This window comes from Mustelus asterias, unplaced genomic scaffold (assembly GCF_964213995.1).
Source record: "Mustelus asterias unplaced genomic scaffold, sMusAst1.hap1.1 HAP1_SCAFFOLD_297, whole genome shotgun sequence".
Classification (NCBI taxonomy): domain Eukaryota; kingdom Metazoa; phylum Chordata; class Chondrichthyes; order Carcharhiniformes; family Triakidae; genus Mustelus; species Mustelus asterias.
The window spans coordinates 94299-114020 of NW_027590263.1; the positions used below are offsets into that span (position 1 = coordinate 94299).

Below are 19722 nucleotides of genomic sequence, written 5' to 3' on the forward strand. Positions count from 1 at the left end.
ACAGTTCTATTTACAATCGCAACCCGAGGAAATCTACCTGTCAGAACGAAGAGTTCAGCGTCAACAGGTCAAGCGCGTGGTAATAAGATTAAGGTTCTTGAGAAGTCGTCACAAACTGGTATAAAAATAAATAACATTTAACACGAGCGAGTTAATCCGATCAAATAAAACCACAGACATCTGAGGCCTCTGGGTTTGTACTTATAAACGTTAATAAGATTAAGTATACTCTTTCACTATTGTCGTTAATTTACTCTGACTAAAATGATTGAATTCTGACAGACGCACCGATAGATATCGTAATTAATACTATACTGATGGCAACGGAAACATGGTCTATTGCAATATGAAGACAGGCTCTGGTGTCATAAAGAGCTGATCTCCGGTTGGAAGGAAAGAGAGTTAAACCGAGAAAGAGACAGAATGACTGAGAATGTGACAGAGAGCAAGAGGGTGAGAAAGACGCACTCAGCCTGGGCTACAATTTGATTGGAGAAAGCCAGCCGCACTTCGTCGTCAACTAACAGTAATTGGTCCAAAGCTAACATCATCTCAGGCAGACTAACCAATCGCAGCACTGAGAAACGCCCCCCAGTTCCCCAATAATTGCAGTTGCCTCTGATCTGAGTTGACTCTGTGATATAAACTAGAAGCAGCAACATCGTTTAAACAGTGTGGCTGTTTACTGTCCAATCAGGAACCATGTGTTCCCTGTGTGCTTTACTGATAATAATGGTCATGCTGCCCGGTGAGTCTGAGCTCAAATCCTCAGTGTGTGTTTCATCGGTTATATTCACTCAGATTTCTCACACATTCTATATGTTGTTACAGGAACCAGTGGCCAAGATTCAGTTTTCCAGGACCTGCCCGAATTCACGGTCCAGGAAGGGCAGACGGTAATATTGAACTGCAACTACACAACAAAATACACTGGCGAGACTCTCTTCTGGTACATTCAACATCCCGGGGACGCTCCGAGATATTTACTGAAAAAATACAGCAAGGGACAGGGGGAAAAGTCTCCAGATTTCCCTGACCGGTTTTCGGCTGAATTGGACAAAGACAAGAGAACAGTTCCTTTAACAATCACCGGGGTCCATGTCTCTGACTCTGCCGTGTATCACTGTGCGCTGAGCCCCACACTGTTACAGAGACACAGTCAGCCCGTACAAAAACCGGCAAAGGCAATCTCACCTCCTCTCACTGAATCAGATCTGTGAGCTGGATTGTGGATTTGTAATTGAACCCAAATCATATAAAGACCAGCTTGGCTGGTCTTTAAGTCCCCTTGAAACACAAGGGGAATCAATTATATTTGCAAAAGTAAATCGAGAAACAATATTTGCAACATATTATTGATCACGCATTTATCATACATAACTTTAAAATGAGGGCAAACCTCATTTTAAAATAATGCCTTTATTGGTGAAGTTAAACTTTAACCACTTTTATAAATGACAGTTACTGCAGTAAAGCAGTGTCCTGTTTTTTGGACAATTGATTTGTTCACACGTGACCCGGAAGAGAAGCAGCTTCGGATCAACAACCACATCCTGATACCGGAAGCACGGAGTCTGATTCCAGCCAATCAGATTGCAGAAAACCCAAGTGTCTGAAACTTTATCTGGTGCATCTTACATTTGCCAAATGTTGAAGACGTTGATTCAATCCATGCTCTTCTGCTGTGAGCTGTGCTCCGTATTCTTACTGACATTGTTATTATATCACACGGTGCAAATGAAACTGTTCCTTATCATTCTGGTGGTGCTAACTTGTAAGCGCAGGATATTTATTTGTGGAGCTATTTATTTATAATAATTTTGCTCCAGTGTCTCACTGTATGAATGTTTTTTTATAGATCGGTGTCACTCGGACCAAGTTTCACAAACTCCCACAGCGAGAACAGTCCAGAGCGGGGATTCGGTGCAAATAAACTGCAGTTATGATATGTCCACCATTTATGGAATGTATTGGTACAGACAAAAACCCGGTCAGGGACTCTCTGTTATGACAAATCTCTCTGTTATGACAATCTGGGCCTTGTATCAGTAAACTCTGCCCGAAGCCTCTCTCAGTTATTACAATCTGGGCTTTGTATCAGTAATCTCTGCCCGAAATCTCTCTCTGTTATGACAATCTGGGCCTTGTATCAGTAAACTCTGCCCGAAGCCTCTCTCAGTTATTACAATTTGGGCCTTGTATCAGTAATCTCTGCCCTAAACCTCTCTCAGTTATTACAATCTGGGCTTTGTATCAGTAATCTCTGCCCGAAACCTCTCTCAGTTATTACAATCTGGGCCTTGTATCAGTAATCTCTGCCCTAAACCTCTCTCGGTTATTACAATCTGGGCCTTGTATCAGTAAACTCTGCCCTAAACCTCTCTCAGTGATTACAATCTGGGCCTTGTATCAGTAATCTCTGCCCTAAACCTCTCTCGGTTATTACAATCTGGGCCTTGTATCAGTAAACTCTGCCCTAAACCTCTCTCAGTGATTACAATCTGGGCCTGGTATCAGTAATCTCTGCCCGAAACTTCTCTCAGTTATTACAATCTGGGCCTTGTATCAGTAATCTCTGCCTAAACCTCTCTCAGTTATTACAATCTGGGCTTTGTATCAGTAATCTCTGCCATAAATCTCTCTCAATTATTACAATCTGGGCTTTCTTTCAGTAATCTCTGCCCGAAACCTCTCTCAGTTATTACAATCTGGGCCTTGTATCAGTAATCTCTGTCCTAAAACTCTCTCAGTTATTACAATCTGGGCCTTGTATCAGTAATCTCTGTCCTAAAACTCTCTCAGTTATTACAATCTGGGAAATTTGTGAGCCTTGTTTTGTGGAAAGCTTTAGTGTTTGGTCAGAATGTTAATTTTTGAGTGGACCTACCATATGTTAAGCTGATCTTTCTCTATACCCTATCGGTAACTGCAACACTGTATTCTGCACCCTCTCCTCTCCTCCCGAATGAACTCTATGAACGGTATGTTTTGTCTGTGTAGCGTGCAAGAAACAATCCTTTTCACCGTGTCCCAATACATGGGATAGGGCGACATGGTGGACAGTGTTTAGCACTGCTGCCTCACAGCACCAGGAACCCGGGTTCAATTCTCGGTTGGGAGTTGAGTATGCACATTCTCCCTGTGTCTGCGTGGGTTCCCTCCGGGTGCCCCGGTTTCCTTCCACAGTCCAAAGATGTGCAGATTAGGTGGAATCTGAGACGCTACAGAAGCAGGGTAAAGATTTGAAAATGAAGTGTTTCTTACCCACTTTTAAAAGACAATCCACATTCACACCAGTCACATTTCACACACTCTGCTCAGTCCTGTGTTGGGGGGGTGTTTAGTGCGGGATCAGTGTTTGCTTTTCTCAAACCGCAGTGATATTCCCAACAAGGGCACGAGGTTTCAGTGTTTAAACATGTAAAGATTACAAAACTAAACCAGACAGAAAGTGATGAGGCCTCACACCTTCAATGTAGTAATCTTCGCTCAGAGTCAGAGAGATTGTGGGTTCAGGTCAGAGCCTGAAATACTAGGCCCTTAGCATCGAGACACACAGAGACAGAGAAACACAGAGACAGAGACAGATAGAGAAATGCAGAGACAGAGAGACACACACAGATACATAGAGAGATAGAGACACAGAGAGACGCACAGATACACAGAGAGACGCACAGATACACAGAGAGATAGAGACAGAGAGACACACACATAAACACACTAACAGAGAAATACAGAAAGAGAGTTTGGCAAAGTCAGATTTAATTTTCCATTCAATATTTATTTAAAAATTCAGAGAATATTTTACAGGAAAGTTGATTTTAAAGTTAACAAAAGTGAATCTGACCTTTGAGCTTCACAATGAGATCAGAACCCCCCCGCTCTGAACTGCCCAATATCTGTACAGCTGTACCAGACACCAGAAAGAGAAAACCAGAGCTCAACATCACGGGAAATGAACAATTGTGAACAAGGAACGAGAAAAGTTATTAATTTATACCTGAGATTTAAACTACAGGAAAACTATTAACTACAATTACAGAACAACAAAAGTTACCGTATACATTTCACACTGAAAACTGAACTCCCGCCCACAATTGTCTCAGTGACAGATACAGAATGATAAACTGAGAGAATTTCACTGCTGGAGTCACCGACAGCAGATATTGTATTTGTGCCAATCAGGAATCTTAATAATCAGCTGAGGGAAATCTACACCGTCCAAAATTCAACCCATCACTTGATCTGTAAAAGAAAGATACAATAATGAAGCAGATGTTTATGATGCGGGACATTAATGTTAGAGTTTTTAATCAATGAATCATTTAGAGATTTTTCAAATCCCTTCTGTCAGTTTGAAAATACACTCTGACACCAGTCACATTTCACACTCTCTGCTCAGTCCTGTGTTGGGGGGGTGTTTAGTGTGGGATCAGTGTTTGCTTTTCTCAAACCGCACTGATATTCCCAACAAGGGCAAGAGATTTCAGTGTTTAAAAATGTAAAGATTTCAGAACAAAACCAGACAGAGAGTGATGAGGCCTCACACCTTCAATGTAGTGATTCCCCCTATCTTTCCTTTTGTATATTGTTTCCTTCCTCTGTCTGAAGTATTGGAGACGTCGACATCACTGAAACAATACAATCTCTCGGGACAATCACTGTAAACAGCTTCTGGAAACAAATTAACACTTTAATCACCCAAAAAGCTGAATGTCCATTCAAACACCTCCCTCCCCATATCCTTGTCAATGCAAAGATAACTCCCATTTCCCCAAAGCAGGAAGATGTGAAATGGAAACATCTTCAGCTTTTTACACACTGCACTTTTCCACGGACCAAAATGTTTCAAAACATTTGCTGAAGTTTTGTTTTAAACTCTTTATCAATGTCCTTCCAGGTTTAGTGTGAAGGTTTGTGTTCCACACTGAGCCCCTCTCAGTCTCCACACGGAGCTTGTGTGTGTGCTGATGCTCCTGTCATTTTGGATGGATACTGTGTGAAGCTGCATTCTCTCCCAGTGAGTTTCTGATCTACTTCACTCTCTCTGCGGCTGGAGCAATGTCCAGCAGGCAGCAGAGGATGGCAGTGTATCACAGTCAGCACAATATAGACAAACAGCCTTTAGCAAGAGAGGCTTTGACCCTTTTTCAAACCAAATCCCCAATTTGATGTTTCCAGCTGCGCTGTTTACAATGCTGCTGAATATTGTGTGTCTTTGGTAAACTGGGATGTGTAGCATTCAGTCACATTAAGTGGTCAATAAATACGTCCACACTGTGTATATCTTTCTGTGTGTGTGTGTCAGCGTGCATGTGTGTCAATGTATTTAAATCTCAAAGGAAAATAGGAGCAGGTGTAGGCCATTTGGCCCATCGATCCAGCGCCAGCATTCAAACAGATCATGGTGCACGTACGCACACAAAACACGCACACACCAACATACACAAAACACGCACACACCAACACACACAAAACACGCACACACCAACACACACAAAACACGCACACACACACACAAACACACATAAAACACGCACAATAAACACACACAGAAACACAGCACTGCTGCCTCACAGTGCCAGGGACTCGGGTTCGGTTCCCACCTTGGGTCACTGTCTGTGTGGAGTTTGCACGTTCTCCCCATGTCTGCGTGGGTATCCTCCGGGTGCTCCGGTTTCCTCCCACAGTCTGAAAGACGTTCTGGTTAGGGTGCATTGGCCGCGCTAAATTGTCCCTCCGCGTCAGGGAGACGAGCTCGGGTAAATGCATGGGGTAATGGGGATAGGGCCTGGGTGGGATTGTGGTCGGTGCAGACTCAATGGGCCAAATGGCCTCCTTCTGCACTGTAGGAGTCCAGGATTCTATGAAAACACACAGAAACAGATATTCTCACCCAGTAACACTCACACGCACACAGTAATAAACACACACGGAAACATGTCCACGCACACACACAAACACGCATGCACACACAAACACAAACAAACATACACACACAAACACGCATGCACACACACAAACATACACACACACAAACACACACACAAACACGCATGCACACACACAAACATACACACACACAAACACACACACACATGCATGCACACAGACACACACAAACAGACACACACATAAACACTCACAGACACAGACACACACAAACAGACACACACACAAACACACACACACACACACAGGTTCCTATTTTATTTCACACAATCGATTTGCGTCTTGAACATGCTGAATGATTGGGCTTCCACATCCCCCTGGAATAGAAAATTCCAAAGATTCACCACCCTCTGAGTGAAGAAATTTCTCCTCATCTCAGTCTTCAATGGTCTGCCCCTGATTCTGAGATTGTGTCCCCTGGTTCTAGTCTCACCAGCCAGGGGAAACATCCAATCTACATCCACCCTGTCACACCCTGTAAGAATTTTAAGTCTGTTTCAATGGGATCGCCTCTCATTCTTCAAGGGTTCAAGGCCGACTTCCAGACTTGATGGCCATGGAAGGTGTGCTCATAACGGGGCCAAACAGCTGGATTATCAAACAGTAAATCCTGCCGGGATCATGTATCCGTAAACTCTGCCCGAAACCTCTCTCAGTTATTACAATCTGGGCCTTGTATCAGTAAACTCTGCCCTAAACCACTCTCAGTTATTACAATCTGGGCTTTGTATCAGTAAACTCTGCCCGAAACCTCTCTCAGTTATTACAATCTGGGCCTTGTATCAGTAAACTCTGCCCGAAACCTCTCTCAGTTATTACAATCTGGGCCTTGTATCCGTAAACTCTGCCCGAAACCTCTCTCAGTTATTACAATCTGGGCCTTGTATCAGTGAACTCTGCCCGAAACCTCTCTCAGTTATTACAATCTGGGCCTTGTATCAGTAAACTCTGCCCGAAACCTCTCTCAGTTATTACAATCTGGGCCTTGTATCAGTAAACTCTGCCCGAAACCTCTCTCAGTTATTACAATCTGGGCCTTGTATCAGTAATCTCTGCCCGAACCCTCTCTGTTATTACAATCTGGGCCTTGTATCAGTAAACTCTGCCCTAAACCTCTCTCAGTTATTACAATCTGGGCCTTGTATCAGTAATCTCTGCCCTAAACCTCTCTCAGTTACTACAATTTGGGCGTTGTGTCAGTACAATCTGCCCTAAACATCTCTCAGTTATTACAATCTGGGACTTGTATCAGTAATCTCTGCCCTAAACCTCTCTCAGATATTACAATCTGGGCCTTGTATCAGTAATCTCTGCCCTAAACCTCTCTCAGATATTACAATCTGGGCCTTGTATCAGTAATCTCTGCCCTAAAACTCTCTCAGTTATTACAATCTGGGCCTTGTATCAGTAATCTCTGCCCTATACCTCTCTCAGTTATTACAATCTGGGCCTTGTATCAGTAATCTCTGCCCTATACCTCTTTAGTTATTACAATCTGGGCCCTGTATCAGTAAACTCTGCCCGAAACCTCTCTCTGTTATTACAATCTGGGCTTTGTATCAGTATATACTGCCCTAAACCTCTCTCAGTTATTACAATCTGGGCCTGGTATCAGTAATCTCTGCCCGAAACCTCTCTCAGTTATTACAATCTGGGCCTGGTATCAGTAATCTCTGCCCTCAACCTCTCTGTTATTACAATCTGGGCCTGGTATCAGTCATCTCTGCCCTAAACCTCTCTGTTATTACAATCTGGGCCTGGTATCAGTAATCTCTGCCCTAAACCTCTCTGTTATTACAATCTGGGCCTGGTATCAGTAATCTCTGCCCTAAACCTCTCTCAGTTATTACAATCTGGGTCTTGTATCAGTAAACTCTGCCCTTCAGCTGATTGCAGAATATCATTGTGAATATTACTGAGTTTGGGATGTAATATTTTCCTGCTGTTGCCAATATGGCTATTTTTAACATAGTTTCTGGGATCCTCCAGTCTCCCCTCAGCAGCTTTCTGGGCAGTGAGAGGTGACACACCGTTCACTAGCGGAGGGAGTTTTTGGTCCTGTCGCTGTCAATGGGATTTCCCATTGAAGTCACCTCACGCTAGCAGGAAACCAGAGGCAGGGGAACGAGAGCAGAGAATTCCCCACGAGTGAACAGCCGGAGAATCCCGGACATTCGCTCCTTTCCCAGTTATCACTGCACTCAACCCAGTCGCTGTTTATACGCTCAGTTGTCTCAGTGAATACTACATTACACCATGCTGCTGTGGACACTACAATCAACCCTTTTTGAGTTCTCACTGTATTAATACCATGTATGGATTGATATTTCATTGGACAGTGTGCTGGGTTAGATGAATATTTATTGATTCTTGTGATGTGGGTGTCACTGGCTAGGTCAGCATTTATTGCCCATTCCTAGTTGCCCTGGAGAAGGTGGTGATGAGCTGCCGTCTTGAACCCGCTGCTGTCTATGTGGTGTAGGTACACCCACAGTGCTGTTAGGGAGGGAACCTGCTTAAATTATCACTGCATTTAACCATGTCACTCTTTATAAAAAATAAACTAGACCATGTCTGGGTAATGAATGTGGAGCATGTCTCCATTTCTCTTTACCTCAGCACTGTATCTGTGTATATAACACTTTATACAGTTTAAATGTTATTTATTAGTGTCACAAGTAGGCTTACATTAACACTGCAATGAAGTTGCTGTGAAAATCCCCTAGTTGCCACACTCCGGCGCTGTTCGGCTTCACTGAGGGAGAATTTAGCATGGCCAATCCACCGAACAGCATGTCTTTCAGACTGTGGGAGGAAACCGGAGCACTCGGAGGAAACCCAGACACGGGGAGAACATGCAGACTCCACACAGACAGTGACGCTAGTCGGGAATCGAACCCGGGTCCCTGGCGCTGAGAGGCTGCAGTGCTAACCACTGCACCACCCCTATAAACTAGATACAGTTTCTCTTCTTAATGCATGGGGCCATCCCTCTGTATATACTACAATTGGTCTTTACTTAGTTATTGCTTCACTCAACTATGTCACTGTTTCCAATGCACTCAGTGAAGTCACAGTTATTGACGCACGCAGCCATGCCTCTATCTACACCACACCCGACAATTTCTAAGCTGTTGCTGCACTTCCCCAGGAATAGATTTGATCTGTTTCTCTTACATTCAGCATCATCGGAGATACTGCTGTGTTCGGCCTTGTTTCATTCATTACTCAACTCACCTGTGTCTCAGTTTTATTTTACACAAGTTCCTGTCTTTCTTATTCCTACATTCTACCCTGTTTCAGTTGTTACTGCACTGAAAAATCTCTCTGTTAGGTAGACAGAGAAAGAGAGTCAGCTGGATGGATAGACGAATATTCCTTTCAAGTTATATATTTGTGTGGGTCAGCTGGTGCCACCACTCTTGTTTGGAACAGTTTTTGTTTGGTCTTGTTACCAGCTATTGGGTGTTGTGTGAAATGTCCAATTGCTCCAGTATTGTGTGTGTAATATTGGTGTTGAAAGATTGGGTGAATTTCGCTCGAGTCTCTTGGAGATGAGCAGAAATTGAGGAAGGGAAATAAAGTTGAACATCGGTAAAGGGAAAGTGACCACAGTCCCAGATGACGATCTGCTGCTCTCCCCTTTGAGGGGGAGAACTCACTGGCGGTGATTTACCACACCTCAGGCCAGGGGAAAGGTTGAAAGGGTTGGGCTTTCATGACGTGTTGGAGACTTTGTGCATCTCAAACCAGCTGTCCAGCCAACTGAGTGAAGCAACTTCCATATTGCCACATTTCAATGCATGTTGCACAACCTGGTCACAAACTATTGCATTGGAGATTACTCACTGATATTGGGATTGATCTGTGACAATTCTCACAGTCGCATATGTGTGTGTGTTTGTGTGTGTATGTTTCTGTCTGTGTGCATGTTAGTGGATATGTTTTTACAGATTCCCAGAGAGAGAGAGAGAGCGAGAGATGCAGAGACCAACAGATGACAGGGTCAAGGAGAGTGAGAGAAAGAGAGAGCCAGATTGAGAGAGGCACTGAGAGACAATGTCTGTCCAAATCCTCTTGAAGCCACTTTGCATTTTCCTCACAACTCACATTCCCACCGAGCTTTGTGTCAACCGCAAACTTGGAAATATTACATTAGGTCCCCACATCCAAATCATTGATAAACATTGTGAACATCTGGGAACAAAGTCCAGATCCTTGTGGCACAGCCGGCCGACACAAGACGGAGAAATCATCTGGCCGGGAACACAACAGCGACATTTTTCAGGGAAGCTTGGAGCCAGCTGTGTCTCAGTGGATCATAATCTGCCCTCAGAATCATTCCATTGTGGCTTCAGTTACAGCATCAAATTCTCGGCCAGGCTGGAAAACAAATCACTCCTCAAATCCCCAAATAAAACGTTCTGGGATCTGAACTTAAAATGCTGTAACTGATCATGGAGGAAAGAGTGGGGTCTAATAGACACTGAGAAGATAACTTGCATCTGAATCATAGAACGGTGACAGCGCAGGAGGCCATTCAGCCCCATCAAGCCAGTGCGACACTCTGCAAGAGCAATGTCACTATTCCCACTCCTCCACCCTTTCCCCGTCACCCTGTAAATATTTCCCCTTCAGCTTCCCATTCAACTTCTCCTGGAAGTCCTTGATGGAATCTGCTTCCACCTCACGCTCAGACAGTACATTCCAGATACTGGACACTCGCTACGTTAGAAACATTTCCTCATGTTGCCGCTGTCGCCATTTACCTGAATTCAGCATCCTCTGGTTTTCAACCTTTCCCCCAATGTGCCGATTATCTCAAAGCCGATCCTCTCAGTCCCGGGACGTCCCTGCAGGAGTTCCTCAGGGTGAGTGTCCGAGGCCCCAACCATCTTCAGCTGCTCCATCACTGACCTTCCCTCCATCACAAGGTCTGAAGTGGGGATGTTCGCTGATGATTGCACAATGTTCAGCACCATACGCAACTCCTCAGATACTGAACCAGAAAATAAGAACATACCAAACAGGTCAGGCAGCATCTGTGGAGAGAGAAACAGATTCTGGGACCAGGGGGACTGAGAGACAGGCAGATTGAGAAAAATATGCACACACACTAACACTCACACTCAGACAGCCTAAAACTAAACAGATATATAATGGAGGAGGAATCCCTTCTCCCTCTGTAAATAGAGATTAACTAGATTTCTCTTCCAAAAAGACAGCACATCTGGATGGGCAGAATAGTCTCCAATTCTACCCATGGTCCTTTTCTGATCTCCATTCTTCACATCTGCACACGTTGGCTTCAGCTCCAGTTTGTGAATGAAAGCAAACCCCTGTTCATTACAAATCCACTCAGCCTTTTCCCTCTGCTCTCTCCACACACAATCTACAAGACACAAACAGGAAAGATGGATTCCAGGAGAGAAAGGTCACACCTGATCCTCCTCTCAATGGATTCTCTGTCGCCAGAGAGAACATTCCAGCTCCTACAGAAAGTCACAACTGATTAATGTCAGGGACAGAATTGGAATGAATTAGACACAAGAGAGATGAAAGGTTTCTGCTCATCATAAAAAGCTAAAGAGTCACTCAATGCCATTAAGGGAGAGACCTCGCTGGTCTATCTTTGACCCAAGTCACACACTGACTCTGAATGTCCTCACAGCAACTTGGGGGATGGACATTTCTAAAGTACTATTCATGGCTTTAGGGTTTCCAAAAGTGTTTCACCGACAATGGAGCGCTTTTGAAATGTTGTCAGTGTTATTTAGGAAATAAGCAAAATTTTGACGCCACACGCATTGAGTTTAAAAATTGGCAAGCCATGTTGCAGCTTTATAGAACCATTGTTAGGCCGCACTTGGAATATAGTGTTCAATTCTGATCGACACACTACCAGAAAGATGTGGAGGCTTTGGAGACGGTACAGAAAAGATTTACCAGGATGTTGCCTGGTATGGAGGGCATTAGCTATGAGGAGAGGTTGGAGAAACTTGGTTTGTTCTCACTGGAACGACGGAGGTTGAGGGGGCGACCTGATAGAAATCTACAAGATTATGAGGGGCATGGACAGAGTGGATAGTCAGGAGCTTTTTCCCAGGGTTGAAGAGTCAATTACTAGGGGGCACAGGTTTAAGGTGTGAGGGACAAGGTTTAAAGGAGATGTACGAGGCAAGTTTTTTACACAGAGGGTGGTGGTGCCTGGAACTCGCTGCTGGGAGAGGGAGTGGAAGCAGATACGATAGTGAGTTTTAAGGGGCGTCTGGAGAAATACAAGAATAGGATGGGAATAGAGGGATATGGTCCCTGGAAGGGGAGGGGGTTTTAGTTCACACATGGTTGGTGCAGGCTTGGAGGGCCAAAGGGCCTGTTCTTGTGCTGTAATTTTCTTTATTCTAATTTCAGAGAGAGATATATACAGATACAGAGCCATAGAGAGACAGAAACAGGATGGGATTGTGCTGTACATGTTTCCGAGCTGACATTGAGACACACACGAGATGTACACCAATGATTTGGATGAGGGAACCAAAAATAATATTTCCAAGTTTGCTGATGCCATGAAACTTGTTGGGAATGTGAGTAGTGAGAAGGATGTTAAAATGTTTCACAGTGACTTCAGAAAATTGAGTGAATGGGTAAATGCACGGCAGATGCTGTATAACGTGGACAAACGAGAATTTAACTACTTCGGACAGAGAAGCAGAATGGCAGAGGGTTATTTAAATGGTGATAGATTGGGAAATGTTGATATACAAAGGGACCTGGGTGTCCCAGTACACCAGAGACTGAAAGCAAGCATGCAGCTACAGCAAACAGTTAGGAAGGCAAATGATATGTTGGCCTTCATTGCAAGAGAATTTGAGGAAAGGAGCAAGGATGTCTTACTGCAGCTGTACAGGCCCTCGGTGAGACCACACCTGGAATATTGTGTACAGTTTTTGTCTCTGTAACTATGAAATGCTGCACTTACCATAGAGGGAGAGCAGCGGAGGCACACCAGACTGATTCCTGGGATGGCAGGATTGTCGTATGAGGAGAGATTGAGTCGACTGGGCCTGTATTCACTGGAGTTCCGAAGAATGAGAGGGGATCGAATTGAAATGTATAAATTCTGACTGGGCTGGAGTGACTGAATACAGGGATGTTGTTTCCTCCAGCTGAGGGGCTGAGGGGGTGGGGAGAGGGGGGGGGGGGAGAGGCTGGAACAAGGGGTCACAGATGGTGAAACTTTGCAATATGTTTAATCTGTAGAAACCTATCCATCTCAGTCTGTGAACGATGACTGAGCCTCCACAGCCCCCTGGGACAGGGAATTCCAAAGATTCACCATCCTGCAAGCACATGGAATTCAGGAAAACTTGGCGAGATGGATCGGAAACTGGTTTAGTAATTGGACACAAAGGGTGGTGTTGGAAGGCTTTTTGAGTGGCTGGAGGCCGGTGTCCAGTGGTGCACCACAAGGCTCCGTGCTGGGGGGCTTGTTGTTGTTATACATAAATGAGACAGATGATAATGTGGGGGCAATGATAAGCAAGGTTCCAGATGACACCAAGATTGGTAGGATGGTTAATAGTGAAGAAGGTTGTAGGTTACAGGAAGATATCGCTGGGTTGGTCAGATAGGCAGAGCAGTGGCAGATGGTATTTGACCCTGATAGGTGCGAGGTGATGCACTTTGGAAGCAGTAACAAGGCAAGGGAGTATTTAATGAGTTGCAGGACACTGGGAAGCTCAGAGGAACATATGGATCTTGGGCAATTATTCACAGATCCCTGAAGGCAGCAGAGCAGGTGAATCAAGTGGTAAAGAAGGCAGATGAGACACTTGCTTTTATCAGTCATGGCGCAGAGTAGAAGAGCAAAGAGTTAATGTTGGAGTTGTACAGAGCGTTGGTTAGGCCACAGCTGGAGTACCGTGTGCAGATCTGGTCACCACACCAGAGGAAGGATATGATAGCACTAGAGGGGGTACAGAGGAGGCTCAGCAGCAAGTTGCCTGGGATGGAGTATTTGAGCTATAAGGAGAGACTGGATAGGTTTGGATTGTTTTCTTTAGAGCAGAGAAGGCTGATTGAGGTGTGTAAGATTATGAGGGGTATGGGACAGGGTGAATAGGAAACGGCTGTTCCCCTTGGTTGAGAGGTCAATCATGAGGGGACATAGTTTTAGGGCAAAGGGCAGGAGATTCAGAGGAGAGTTGAGAAAAACATTCACTCAGAGGGTGATGGGAATCAGGAATGTACTGCCTGGGAAGGCAGTGGAGGTCGGAAACCTTACAACCTTTCAAAAGCATTTGGATGAGCACTTGAAACATCACAACATTCAAAGATATGGTACAAGAGATGGAAAGTTGGATGAGCACAACTTTAGTGGTAGTTACTGTTGGTGCAGACTCAATGGGTCGAAGGGCCTTTTCTTCACTGTACCACTCTATGACTCTGAGGGAAGAAATTCCTCCTCACAGGAAGCAGAGAGTCGGAATAAATGGGTGCTTTTCTGGTTGGCGGATGGTAACTAGTGGCGTGCCGCAGGGATCGGTACTGGGGCCTCAACTATTTACCATTTATATAGACGATCTGGAGGAGGGGGATTGAGTGTAGGGTAACAAAGTTTGCAGACGACACAAAGATAAGTGGAAAAGTGAATCGTGTGGAGGGCGTAGAAGGTCTGCAGAGAGATTTGGACAGGCTGAGTGAGTGGGCGAGGATCTGGCAGATGGAGTATAACGTTGACAAATGCGAGGTTATTCACTTTGGAGGAAATAATAGTAAATTGGATTATTATCTAAATGGAAAAAAATTACAACATGCTGCTGTGCAGAGGGACCTGGGGGTCCTTGTGCATGAGACGCAAAAACCCAGTCTGCAGGTGCAACAGGTGATCAAGAAGGCAAACGGGATGTTGGCATTTATCGCGAGGGGGATAGAATATAAAAGCAGAGATGACTTGCTGCATCTGTACAGGGCATTGGTGAGGCCGCAGCTGGAATACTGTGTGCAGTATTGGTCCCCTTATTTGCGGAAGGATATATTGGCCTTGGAGGGAGTGCAGAGAAGGTTCACCAGGTTGATACCAGAGATGAGGGGTGTTCATTATCAGGAGAGACTGATGGAAACATCCTTCCTGTATCTACTCAGCTAATGTTTGGGGGTTGGGGAGAGTTATAGAACAAAGAGATCTCGGGGTACAGGTTCATAGCTTCTTGACAGTGGAGTCACAGGTGGACAGAGTGGTGAAGAAGGCATTCAGCATGCTTGGTTTCATTGGTCAGGACATTGAATACAGGAGTTGGGACGTCTTGTTGGAGTTGTACAAGACATTGTTAAGGCCATGCTGGGAATACTGTGTACAGTTCTGGTCACCCTATTTTAGAATGGATATTATTAAACTAGAAAGAGTGCAAAAAAGATTTACTAGGATGCTACCGGGACATGATAGTTTGGGTTTTAAGGAGAGGTTGCACAGATGGGACTTTTTTCCCTGTAGCGTAGAAGACTGAGGGGTGATTTTATAGAGGTCTATAAAATAATGAGGGGCATAGATCAGCGAGATAGTCAATATCTTCTCCCAAAGGTAGGGGAGTCTAAAACTAGAGGGCATAGGTTTAAGGTGAGAGGGGAGAGATACAAAAGGGTCCAGAGGGCAATTCTTTTCACACAGAGGGTGGTGAGTGTCTGGAATGAGCTGCCAGAGGTAGTAGTAGAGGCGGGTACAATTTTATGTTTTAAAAAGCATTTAGACAGTTACATGGGTAAGATTGGTATAGAGGGATATGGGCGAAACACAGGCAATTGTGATTAGCTTAATGGTAAAAACTGGGCGGCATGGACAAGTTGGGCCAAAGCGCGTTTCCATGCTGTAAACCTCTATGACTCGACCCTGCTGAGCCCTGTAAGAATTGTCCAAGTTTGAATGAGGTCACCTCTCATGCTTCTCAAGTGCATAAAGTAAAAGTCCAGTTTATTTTCTTTCCTCAGAGGACAATCCCTCCATCCCAGGAATTAATGCAGTGAAATGTCATTGAAGTCCCTCTCGGACAAGAATGTCTTTCCTTAGGTAAGAGGATAAAACTGTCCACAACACTCCGTGTGTGGTTTCACCACTAATTCAGCCTCTCCCACATCCCCTTGAAGAGTCTACATCCTCCTCACAACTCACACTTCCACCTGCTTTCATGTCATCTGCAAACTCGGAAATATTACATTTGATCCCAAACGTCCAAATCAATGATATGGATTGTGAATAGCTGGGCTCCCGAGTACTGATCCTTGTGATAAGCCGCTGGTCACAGCCTGCCACCCTGAAAATGACCCATTTGTACCTCAGCTCTGTTTTCTGTCCGTTAACCACTTCTCAATTCATGCCAGTATTATCAGGGTAAATACGTTGCATCACGGGGATAGGGCCTGGGTGGGAATGTTGCCAGCGCAGGCTCGATGGGCTGTATGGCCTCCTTCTGCACTGTAGGGATTCCATGATTCTAATATGTACATACGTCAGTGAAGGTGGCAGGGCACTTTGAGAGAGCAGTAAATGAAGTATATGGTATCCCAACTTTTATTAATGGAGGAATTGAGGACAAGAGTAAGGAGTTCATATTGAACTTGTATAAGACACTTGTTAGGCCTCATCTGGAGACTGCGCCCAGTTCTGGGCACCGTACTTGAGGAGGGATGTGAAGACATTGGAGAGAGTGCAGAGGAGATTCACAAGAATGATTCCAGGGAATAAGATCCGTAGCTACGAGGGTAGATTGGAGAGGTTGGGACTGTTTTCCTTGGAGAAAAGAAGGCTGAGGTGAGACTTGAGAGAGAGATTCAAGATCCTAAGGGGTATCCACAGGTTAAAGAGTGAGAAACTCTTCCCTCTCAAGAGATGGTCATGAACTAGAGGGCACAGATTCTAAATGATGGGGAAATGGATCAGAAGTGAAGTGAGGAAAAGCACTTCATCAAGAGGGTGTTTGGAATCTGGAACAATCTTCCTGAAAGCCTGTTCCAATATTCAATAAGATCCTGGCTGATCTGGGATCTAACTCTCTGTCTCTTAACCCCTTGGACTAAGGAAAATCTATCAACCCCAGATTTAAAATAATAACAAGTGACCGAGCATCAATAGCCATTTGCAGAAGATTGTTTCAAACTAACTCCACACCACATCTGGCAATGTTTCCATTTCTACAATTCTAAAATTCTAAACTGAGGCTAACATTCAAATATTCCCAAATCCTGGAGTTCCCAGCCAGCAGAAAAACTTGTTCTTTATCAGCCTCTCCCTTTCCCTCATTATTTTCAATGTTTGATTAAATCAGCCCCCAACTTAAATTCCAGCGGTTAAGAATAACGTTTAATCTGCACTGTTCATCAAATGTTCCCAACACAAATACTGTAATGGGGTAAATACAGAGTAAAATCCCCTCTGCTCTGTCCAAGGAATGTTTCATCACAGATTTTTATTTTGAACTTTAGGAAAAACAGGAATCAAATTGCTCAGCATCCCAGTGTGGCCTCCTGTTTATTTCAATCAGCCCTTCACATTCAAACATGAAGTTGAAGCTTCGAATACTGTCTGTGGCAGCGTTTGTGGATTCAGTTGTTCTCCTGCTTTTTCACTTGTCTGAAGGATTTGAATTATAGACATTGTTTAATCATTCCTTTCTCTCAGCACATGGAACTTGTGAATCTTCAAGGCAGACAATCTCATGTAATTAACAACAAACTGCATCTTTATTCATCCGTCCATTTCCTATCTCTGAATGGATCACACACATTTCCAGAATGCAGGAAGCTCTCAATGGAAACTGCTTCCAATTATTCCCCAATACAATTGTTCACACTTGACTGTAAACTACATTCCACTGACATTCCCAAAGCAGCCACAGAAAAGTGATTCGTTATTTTAAACATTGAACCTGAACTATTTGAGCTGATGATTCACTCACATTGTACAGAAATGTTGATCCTGTTTTGATGAGAGTGATCAGATTAACATTGTAACATGAAGACAGCCTCCGTACTGAGATTAACCACATTTACAACAATTCCGCAATATCAGACCCATTGCTGTGTGTATTGTGTGAATTCAGCTGTGAAATATCTGGACATTTGGAGCTTCCACTGTTTCTGTCATTTCATCATTTATTAAAGTACGCTGTTCTATCCCTTTTAAATCTAAGTTGTGTCAAATTACATTTCCCTGCACTGAAACCTCTCCACCAGTTTTGTCCATGTACAAAATATGAATAACTCTTTGCAATGTGATGTTTCCAGCTATGCTGCTTACAATGCTGTCTAATGTTTTGTGTCATTGGCAAACCAGGATGTGTAGCATTCAGTCACATTAAATGGTCAATAAATATGTCAATACTGTGTATATCTTTCTGTGTGTGTGTGTGTGTGTGTCTGTGTGTGTCTGTGTGAGTGTGTCTGTGTGTGTGTCTGTGTGTGTCTGTGTGTGTCTGTGTGTGTGTCTGTGTGTGTGTCTGTGTGTGTCGGTCTGTGTGTGTGTGTGTCTGTCTGTCTGTGTGTTTGTGTGTGTGTGTGTCTGTGTGTGTGTGTGTGTCTGTGTGTGTGTGAGTGTGTGTGTGTCTGTCTGTGCGTGTGTGTGTGTCAGCATGCATGTGTGTCAATGTATTTGAATCTCAAATATGTGCAGTTGGAGGCCATTTGACCCATCGAGCCTGCTGCACCACTCAAACAGATCATGACAAACACACACACACACACACACAGACACACACACACAGACAAAGAGAGAGGGACACAGACACTCACGGACACACACACACAGAGAGACACAAACACACATTCACGGACACACACGCAGAGAGACACAAACACACACTCACAGACACACATGCACAAAGACACAGAGAGAGACACACACACAGACACACACACACACAGACAAAGAGAGAAACACACAGACACTCACGGACACACACGCAGAGGGACACAAACACACACTCACAGACACACATGCACAAAGACACAGAGAGAGAGACACACACACAGACACACACACAGACACACAGACAAAGAGAGAAACACACAGACACTCACGGACACACACACAGAGGGACACAAACACACACTCACAGACACACATGCACAAAGACACAGAGAGAGAGACACACACAGACACACACTCACTCACAATCACACACACAGAAACACACATTGAAATAGACACTTGCACACACTTAGAAACTGTCTCTCTCTCACACACACACACACAGAAATACAAAAACATAAGTGCACCGACAGTCTCATTCCTATTTCTGTTTTACTCCTCAATGCCCCAACTTAAAAGTACTGGGATCTGAACTTGAAATGCTGGAACTGATCATGGAGGAACGAGTGGGGCCTAATAGACACTGAGAAATTAACTTGTGTGTGAATCATAGAATGGTGACAGCACAGGAGGCCATTCAGCCCGTCAAGCCTGGATCGACACACTGCAAGGGCAGTTTCACTATTCCCAATCCTCCGCCCTCTCCCCGTAACCCTGTCAATATTTTCCCTTCAGCTTCCCATTCAATTTCCTCTTGATGGAATCTTCTTCCACCTCTGACTCAGGCAGAACATGATGTGGAGATGCCGGCGTTGGACTGGGGTAAACACAGTATTTTTGTCTAAACCACAATATACATAGAATCCCTACAGTGCAGAGGAGGCCATTCGGCCCAACGAGTCTGCACCAACCCACAATCCCACCCAGGCCCTATCCCCATATATTTACCCTAGCTTGTCGCTAAGGGTCAA

General features: G+C 44.4%; 1 gene segment (V, D, J or C); it reads left to right on the forward strand.

Moving 5' to 3' along the window:
* Positions 1 to 732: 732 nt before the first annotated feature.
* Positions 733 to 1220, forward strand: LOC144486212 (T cell receptor alpha variable 8-2-like). The segment is given in 2 exon segments: positions 733 to 748; positions 832 to 1220. Coding segments are annotated over 2 exon segments (405 nt in total).
* The last annotated feature ends 18502 nt before the right edge of the window (positions 1221 to 19722 follow it).